The sequence below is a fragment of the Phasianus colchicus genome, chromosome 3, assembly GCF_987193195.1.
Source record: "Phasianus colchicus chromosome 3, bPhaCol1.hap1.1, whole genome shotgun sequence".
Lineage (NCBI taxonomy): Eukaryota > Metazoa > Chordata > Aves > Galliformes > Phasianidae > Phasianus > Phasianus colchicus.
In genome coordinates, this window is record NC_143438.1 from 21,430,387 (window position 1) to 21,439,611 (window position 9,225).

The 9,225-nt window shown below is 53.1% G+C and overlaps 1 protein-coding gene across 1 annotated transcript; it reads right to left on the minus strand.

The window, feature by feature from the left end:
• Positions 1–2,190: 2,190 nt before the first annotated feature.
• LOC116226373 (uncharacterized) lies at positions 2,191–7,918 on the minus strand. The gene is made up of 13 exons (XM_090138291.1): positions 6,420–7,918; positions 6,183–6,312; positions 5,777–5,868; positions 5,586–5,687; positions 5,213–5,337; positions 4,860–5,022; positions 4,665–4,768; positions 4,335–4,442; positions 4,063–4,181; positions 3,492–3,915; positions 3,232–3,389; positions 2,900–3,013; positions 2,191–2,576 (listed from the first exon to the last, which is right to left on the minus strand). The coding sequence occupies exons 2-13, from the start codon at positions 6,223–6,225 to the stop codon at positions 2,191–2,193; spliced, it is 1,938 nt and encodes a 645-aa protein (XP_089994417.1). The 5' UTR covers positions 6,226–6,312; positions 6,420–7,918.
• Positions 7,919–9,225: the final 1,307 nt, after the last annotated feature.

Below are 9,225 nucleotides of genomic sequence, written 5' to 3' on the forward strand. Positions count from 1 at the left end.
GAAGAGTAGGAACAGGTACAGGTCGCTTGCTTTCACTTCCCCCACAGTTGGACAATTAGTTACTTTCTCCTGAGTGACTAATCTTGAAGGGTTCATTGCATAACTATTGCTATGCACTTTGAAACTAATCAATATATATCTAATTCTCTACATCCATTAAAAACTTGTGATTTCTATACTTTAAAATCTTGACTCCCCCTCTACTCTGCTCTTGTGAGACCCCATCTGGAGTACTGTGTCCAGGTCTGGAGCCGCCAGTACAAAAAAGACAGAAAGCTGCTGGAGAGGGTCCAGAGGAGAGCCACAGAGATCATCAGGGGACTGGAGCACCTCCCCTACGAAGACAGGCTGAGGGAGCTGGGCTTGTTCAGCCTGGAGAAAAGGCGGCTGCGGGGTGACCTCATTGCAGCCTTTCAGTACCTAAAGGGAGCCTGTAAATAGGAGGGAATCAACTCTTTGCAAGGGTAGATAACAGCAGGACAAGGGAAAATGGTTTTAAGTTGAGGAAGGGAAGATTTAGGTTGTATGTCAGGGGGAAGTTTTTTACTATGAGAGTGGTGAGGTGCTGGAACAGGCTGCTCAGAGAGCTTGTGGATGCCCCGTCTCTGAAGGTGTTCAAGGCCAGGTTGGATGGGGCCTTGGGCAGCCTGGTCTAGTATTAGATGAGGAGGTTGGTGGCCCTGCATGTAGCAGGGGGGTTGGAGATTCATGATCCTCGAGGTCCACTTCCAACCCTTGCCATTCTGTGATTCTGGGATTCTGTGATTCTGTGACTACTGAGATTTGTGATCAGAAACCAAAGCTGCATCTCACAGGAGAGCAGCTGGCTCCATTGTGATGAAAATCCCTCCCTGTAGAATAATTTAGGAACAATACTGAAGTACAGTAGTCTATGAGATTTGCTTCAGTGGTGTATGGTAACTGTTAAGTCACAGCCTGAACCACTGGTTGAGCACCCGGAGAAAGGACCAGGTCAGCCCTGGGAACACAGGTGAAGGCAATTCAACTGTGTGACTGGAAGGCGTAGAGCCTGGCTGTGCCTCTCTTAGACTTCATTTAAGGGCTGACAGCCACTGGGAAGGATCCCCAGTGGAAGTCCTTCCTTGGTGAAGCTTTCTCCTGCAAACCTGTAACCTGATACAGATGAGCCATTTTCTTCCCTTCCTTTATAGCACTTCTCTATTGTGCCAGGCCTTTTGTCATCACATCTTTGTTGTAATGCCTTTCCTGTTGTATTGATCTGTCCAATTGCTACAGGTGGGATGGCAGCACAAACAGCCGGAAGCTACATTGTGTCAGCGTGTGAATGAATTACTTATGGTGCTGATACAAGGGAGGAATTAACACAACTGACAACAAGTCTCACGAATTTTCCAAGAAGAAAGCACCAATAGCTTGTCAGTCTGTGACTTATGTTGGTTTTACCATCCCTTGGAGATACTGAAGCCTGGGGGTGAGTGCAAGGAGTCCGTACGTCAAATACCAAAGCCAAAGTCAAAACAGGAAATGCAAGTTTCGTTAGGTATGGCAGGATGCTGTAGATTATGGATACCAAACTGTGGACTGATCGAGGATCATGGAATATTGAAGTTGTGAAAGGAGAAGGAGAAATTTCAAACTGGAAACCAGAATGCCAAACAGGGTTTATTCAACTAAGAGCAGGTCTGATCTCTACTCCTGCTCTAGAGCTGCCCAGTTTGGAAAAGTCTTTTGAGTTCTATGTGCATGAAAGATGTCACACTGCACTGGGAGAGTTAATAGAACACATTGGATCCAGGAACAGACCAACAGGATATTATCCTAGACAATTGGACCAAGTAAATTTAGGGTGGGCATCATGCTTACAAGCAATGGAAACAGATCTGTGGCACTGCCCAAATGCAGGAGGAAAGCCAAAGTCCAGGCCAACCCACAGCCAGCAGCAGCTCCGGAGCTGCCTGTGTGACCAAACACAGCAACATCCCCAAGATGTCAGATACACCCCCAGAACAGGGCTGCAGCTGCCAGTCCAGCCTCCACTATGTTGCACGTTGGAAACGTTGCACCCTGCTGGAGTTGGGGCCAGAACCCATCTCAGCCTGAACCGTGCCACAGGGAGGAAGGAATGGGGTGGGTGCTGGGGGGAAGGGATCCCCGTGGTTCCAGCCCCTAAAGTTGCCCACCTCGGGAAAGGCAAAGAAGAACAAAAAGCTATGACAGTGGCATGAAGGAACTCTCAGATTTATTGTGGTGACATGATGACTGTAGCCAACACGTGGGGTTGCACACGGCCACTGCTATAGCATCAGTGAGGCCAGTGGTTTGTATTCTGGGCCTGACGTGGTACCCACGGTGTCTTTGGGGCTGGCTCTGGGACTCTGCAGCCTGATGTTTGAGAGGAGAGCGGCTTCGAGTCTGGGCCCACCCTGGTAGCCTGAACCTGCTATCAGGCACCCTGGAACTGTGATCTGGCCCCGATGGTGCCTGGCTGGTGGTGCTGGAGCTGCTGTTCTCCAGTCCTGCAGGGCCTTGGGATGGCTCCAGTCCGTGCTGGATGGTAGTGCTGCGGCCAGTGTTGTCCATATTGGTGCTGGAGGCTATAAGGGGAGGCAGGAAGGTGAACAGGACAGAAATCCAGCCCTGGGGTGGGACAGGCTCCATCCCTCCTGGACCAAAGGGACTTGAGCAAGGCCACCCTGAGCACCCGCTGCCAGGACTCAACTGACCCCAGCCCAGCACAGGAGCTGCAGAGGAGCAGTTCCCCGGGCCTGGGGAAACCAGCGGGTTGTGGCCATGATGACAAAGGTGACATGAGCCAGGGAGTGCCTGGCACAGCTCTGGGGCTCAGTCCCTGTTCCTCCAGCCTGTGGCTAGGCTGTGATCCCACGCAAAGTCCCAGAGGACTGCTGAGGTAACTCACCCCTCTCCTTGTTCCTTCTCACTGCCATGTGGGTAACGGCAATCACTGGCATCGCAGCTCCTGTACCTAACTCCCAGGGATGCACAGGCATTCTTGTACTCCCATGTTGGTCTTCTGCCAAAGAAGGGAGGTAATGTGATGAGCACTCTCTGCCCCAGGACTAAAACTAATCCATGGTATCCCTCTCCCTCCACCTTATCCCCAGTTCCTGCTTCCCAATGATGCTGAGGTCCATGTCAGTGGCTGCAAAGGGCCAGGCTTGCTGGGGCAGTCGCTGGGCAGGCACAGCTCCTGTGCCCTCACATATCAAGAGCTGGCTGAAAGACACCAACCTGAATGTGAATTTGGATTCCCGTAGTGAGCATGTCTGGAATGAACCAGTCTCTGTCTCTGCAGTGAGGGCACTGGGAGCAATAAATCCCTGTGCACATGACCTGGTCCTGCAGCAGAAATACAAGCAGCGTGAGCAGGATCTGGTGCTGATGAGCGCCTGCCAACCCCAGTGGGTAAGGGGAGGGCTCCTACCTGGATGCAGGCCCGGTGGAAACAGGCAGGAGCTTGCACGTGGCTGCTCCTGTGGCATCAGTGGGGCTGGTGGTTGGTATTCCGGGCCCGACGCGGTACCCGGGAGAGGCTTCGCTCCTGGGCTGGTCCTCGCTGCCCAGGCCGGCTCCCATGGCTGTAACCGACTGCTGGGGAGTGCCTTGAAGACTGTGATGTCCCCTGGCTGGCAGAGTTCGAGGCACTGCTCTCAACACTCCCGCAGCATCCCTGGGGCTCATCGCTCACGTCGTCATTGCGATGTAAACGCAAGCAGATTCTCCTCCATTCTGTCCTGCGCTGGCTGGGCAGGACGCTGCTCTCAGACACCTTGGAACTTTGAGATGGCCTTGATGATGCCTGGCTGGTGAGACTGCAGCTACTTCTTCTCTCCGACGCTGTGGGGCTTTGGAAAGACCCCAGTCCCAGCTGGATGGTGGTGCTGGGGCCAGCACTGTCCACATTGCAGCTGGAGGCTGTGAGGGGAGGCAGGAAGGTGAGCAGGATGGAAATGGAACTCCAGCCCTGGGGTGGGAGAGATTCCCATCCCTCCAGGGCCAAAGAGACTTCAGCAAGGCCTCACCAGGCCTCAGCCCAGCGGCACATGGCTGTTTGATTCTTACAGGTGCCCTCTCCAGCACAGGTGTTGCACTCCCACGTGGTTGTGGTCTGTCTCAAATTGGAACAGCGTCGATGGGTGCCTTGCACAGCGCAGGAGCTGCAGAGGAGCAGTTCCCAGGGCCTAGGGAAACAAACGAGTTGTGTCTGTGATGGCTATGTGACCTGAGCCAGGGAGTGCCTGGCACAGCTCTGGTGCTCAGTCTGTGCCCTCCCCCAGCCTGCAGTGACGCTGCAATCCGACACAGAGCCCCAGAGGGCTTCTGAGGTAACTCACCCCTCTCCTGCCTGCTCCCTGCCGTGTGGGTAACGGCACTCACTGGCACTGCAGCACTTGCTCTTGTCTCCCTTCTGTGCATATAAGTTGCTGTCCCACATTGGTCCTCTGCCAGAGAATGGAAGGAATCTGATGAGCACCCACTTCCTCTGTGGTAAGATGGACCCAGGCCATCCCTACTCTTCCAGCCCAAGCCCATTTCTGTCTTCTGTGTGAAGCTGAGGCCAGCGCTCACCAGAGGCAGCAAAGAGCCAGGCCTGCCCAGGCAGTCCCTGGGCAGGCACAGCTCTTGTGCCCTCACACCTGGAGAACCAGGAGTGGGATACCAACCTGTGTGGGATATGGATCCCCATGGCGGCCATGTCATCAAAAAATTCATCTTCATCTTTGCAGTGGGGACAGTGCAAAATAATGCCTGCATACAGGGCCAGTCTCTGCAGCAGAAACACAAGCAGTGTGAATGTGAGCGGGGCCTGATGCTGCTGAGCGCCTGCTGTGCCCACTGGGCAAGGGGAGGACTTCTACCTGGATGCAGGTCCGGTGGAACCAGGCGCATTGGCAGGATGGGCACACCATGGTGCTGTATGAAGTGCTGTCCCCCACAGAGTCCATGCAGATGATGCAGGGCGTGTCCTGCGCTGGCACTGCCCCCACTGCCTGCTGCTGGCGGTGCTCCCAGCAGAAGCACCTGGGGGAAGATGGGAGAGAGGGGCAAGGTGACAAGCACTGTGAGGAGAGCAGAGGAACAGGAAGGAGCCCCAGGCCTTGGCTCTGGCTCTGTCCGGCTGCTGGGTGGTGTCACAGCATATTCCTCACTTCTTTGGCCGGTGCTGACAGCAGGGGTTAGAAGCCCACAGGCAAGGGCTGGCAGTCCTTACCTGAACTCTTCAAAGTACTGGGTGACACATTCACCCTCTGAAGCACAGGGGAGATGGAAGCTGCGATCACAGCCTGTCTCTGCGCAGGTGATGAAGGCTCCCCTCTTGTCACAGACGAAGCAGTGCTGGAAAGAGCAGAGCAGCCCCCATCAGTGGCAGACTCAGGGCCTATGCAGCAGGCCGCGCACCACTGGGCAGGGCACAGGATGCGGGCAGGGCTGGGTGGTACCCTGCGGAGCTGCCTGGTGAACAGGGCTCGTCTGCAAGCTCCTCCTGGAACTGGTTGGAAGGGCTGGGATTGCTTTCTTTGGACCAGGCTAAGCTCACTGAGCCTCTCCTGGCACAAAGCTCCCTGTTCGGGTCAAGTCCTCACCGTCTGCTCAGCCTGCTTGATTGCAAGTATAATGTCAGGGAGGCTTAAATTTTCTTTTCCCTCCTGTGTTCTTGCCTGTTGAAGAAGGCCGCCAGAAAATACCTTTGTGGGAGAAGAGTGGGATCTTGTTAGGGCAGAAAGGAGGGATCCATTCCTTGGAGGATGGTTGAAGGAGCCGTGAGGGAACTCACCACACAAAACTCATGGAAATAGACCCCCTTGATGATCCATTTGCGCCCATAGATGCATGGGTCAACCTCTCCCTGGGCGCACAGCACGCATTCTAGAGAGGAGAGAGTAATAGCAGTGAGTGCCTTGTAGAGCCAGGTGCCCTCGAGGGCTGTCCCAGGGGCCTACTCTGTGCCGGCAGTGCCAGCTGAGGGGGGCCAGAGGCCTGGAGGGGAAGGAGCACTGCAGGCCCAGCGGTGCCAGCAGGCAGCCACAGCTCAACAGCGGCCGCCCTGGCTAAGGAGCAGAGGGGCCCTGCCCATGGCAGCTGGGGTGCCCCTGCATGCCCTCGCCTCCCCTCTCCACTGCAGGCAGACCCCCAGAACTCCTCTGCCTGGTGACGAGGAGCTGCGCGCAGGGATAATTTACTTTCACCCGGCTCCCATGAGCCAGCAGGCTTCTTTGTCCCCATGGACGTGGTGCACGTCGACGGTGAGCACTCGCAGAGTCTCTGTCCCAGTAGCACTGGGCTTTCTCCTCCACACGCTCCTGTGCCAACCTATGGGAGAAGCGGGATGAGGGTAAGTTCGCAGCTCAGGCCCCCAGGTGCTGGGGCCCCCTCCTCCTCCCTCGGCAGCCTCAGGTAGCCCCTTCCTCCCTGCTCACCTCACCAGGTCAGACTGAGTTCGGCCCGAGCCCCTCAGCCTTAGCTCTGCTCCACACCCTGTGGGTCAAAATGGCCGTTCCGTGCCACCCTCTGTGACATCATCAAGCCTCACAGGGGGTGAGGGTGTGGCCCGGGGCACCCAAGCAGGAGAGCGGCAGCTCTTGCAGCCAGCACAGAGTGAAAAGTTTGTTGCCAGATGCAGCCCTGCTGTAACCCAACGTGCTGGCGCTGCTGAAGGCACTGGGCGTCACAACCACCCTCCTGTCACCACCTGAATGCTACCAGGCCTGTGGCTCCATCAGTATCCCAATCAAGCGTTTACGTGTTTCCATCATGTTCTCGAGACTTGACTTTTTGGTTGTTTGCTGCTGATTACCTCTCGTTACAATTAATGGCTCGATTCATAGAATCCCAGAACCATTATGGTGGGCAAAGACCCCTAAGACCACCAAGTCCCATCGTCCACCCCCCCCACCAGCTGCCCACTGCCCGCAGCCCCTCAGTGCAACATCCCCATGGTTCTTGAACACCTCCAGGGACAGTGACTCCCCCAGCTCCACAGGCAGCCTGTGCCAGTGCCCGACCGCTCTTTGTGCAAAGATGTTCTTCCCAGTATCCAATGGGGACCTCCCCTGGCATAACTTGAGTCCGTTCCCTCTCATCCCATTGCTGTTACCTGAGAGAAGAGGCCAACCCCCACCTCACTACAACCTTCTTTCAGCGAGTTATAGGGAATGAGGAGGGCTCCCCCGAGCCTCCTCCGGACTGAACAGTCCCACTTGCCTCTCCTCACGACTGTGCTCCAGGCCCACCACCAGTTCCGCTGCCCTTCCACAGGCACATTCCAGGGCCTCGAGGTCGAGATAGTATTTGAGGCACGGCCTCACCGGAGCTGGCTACAGGGGGATGATCACCTCCGTGCTCCTGCTGGCTGCAAGTCAGGATGCCATTTGCCCTCTTGGCCACCTGGCTGCCTCACGTTCAGCTGGCTGTCAACTTCCACCACCAGATCGTTTTCCTGCACTCAGCTTGCCCCAGGCCTGTGGTGCTGCATAGGGGTGTTGTGACTGATGTACAGGACCCGGCACTTGGTCTTGTTGGACATCTTCCAATTGGCCTCAGTCCAGTGATCCAGCCTATCCAGATCCCTCTGTAGGGCCTTCTTGCCCTCAAGCTGATCAACGCCTCCTCCCAACTTGGTGTCACCCACAGACTTACTGAGTGTGCTCTCAATCCCCTCATCCAGATCATCAATAAAGATATCAAACAGGGCTACCCTCAATACTGACTCCTGTGGACTCTAATTTCTAGTATTATGCCGTGGTGTTAGATGGGACTGCTGATGCTACAGATAGTGCTCAACTTACCATTTGCTTTAGAGGTGTAGATAAAGAATGTAATGTCACGGAAGAAATGGCTTCTTTGGGTACTATGAGAGGTACAATTAAACCTCTTGTGTTGCTCAAATATCTGCTGATAAAATAATAGTGGACCCCTATGAAGTACTGTCTGCTGTAAATCTTCTGGGGTTGTCTACTGAAATTCCAGAATGATCCAAAGCAGCTGAAATGGTTTGAATACCTCTAAAGACAGAAGCTAAGCCTGCAAGTCAAACGCAGTACCTCATAAGAATGGAAGATAGGAGAGGAACTCAGCCACTGATTGTTAAGTTTGTGACTAAAGGGCTATTACAAGATTGCTGTTCACGATGCAGTACTGCACTTCTGCCAGTCAGAAAGCCTCACTCCAGAGATTATTAGTTTTTTCAGGATTGAAGGGGTATAGGTCAAATTGTGATGGAAATATGTCCCATTATGGAAAACCCACATATCCTCCTGACAACTATTAAAGAGAAGGATAAACACTGTACAGTTTTAAATTGGAAGGATGTTTTCTTTTGCATCCCATTGGACACTGCAAGCCAGACTTTGTTTGCACTGGAGTGTGAAAACCCCAAAGCTGTAATGAAAACACAGTTGTGTTGAACTGTGCTCCCCTATGGCTTTAAGAATATCACATTTGGGAATCAGCTTGCTAAGGAACTGAAGGTGTATGGTAACTGTTGAGTCAGGGCCTGAACAACTGATTGAGCACCTGGGGAAAGGACCAGGTCAGCTCTGGGAACACAGGTGAAGGCAAATCAGCTGTGTGACCGGAAGGGATGGAACCTGGCTGCACCTCTCCTAGACCCCATTTAAGGGCTGACTGGTACTAGAGGAAGATCTCTTCCTGGAGGTCTCTCCTTGGTGAAGCTTTCCCTTACGAACCTAAAATCTGATATGGGTGAGTCTTTTTCCATTCATTTATACCATCACTTTACTGTGCTTGTTCTCTTGTCATGGCACCTTTGTTGTAATTCCTTTTCCTTTGTATTGAGCTGTCCTGTTGCTACATATAGATAACATACATCCAGAGAAATTTCCAGGACTGAAAGTAAACCTGACCTTAAAGGCACTTAATTTTTAAGAACTTAGTGGAAAACATAGTGTAAGTGGTTAGAAGGGCAGTTCTTAGTTATAAAACTTCTGGTATACAGCTTGGCTGTTTAGTAATATAAACACCTCTGTAAAAATTCATTAAAAGCTTAGGAGGAATGTTTATGGAGCACTGAAGAAAGTTGCAGCTAGTAAGTGCAGAGATACTCCTATCTATTCCAGACATTGCCCATTGTATGTATAGCTGCTCTCAGAAAGATGATGGCTTTAACACATTCTTTTGTGTTCTGAAATCTTCCTAGCTTATGAACACAGACTCTCTTACTTAATATCTTCATGAGTTTATAAAAGACTGGTAACATCTTTGTGA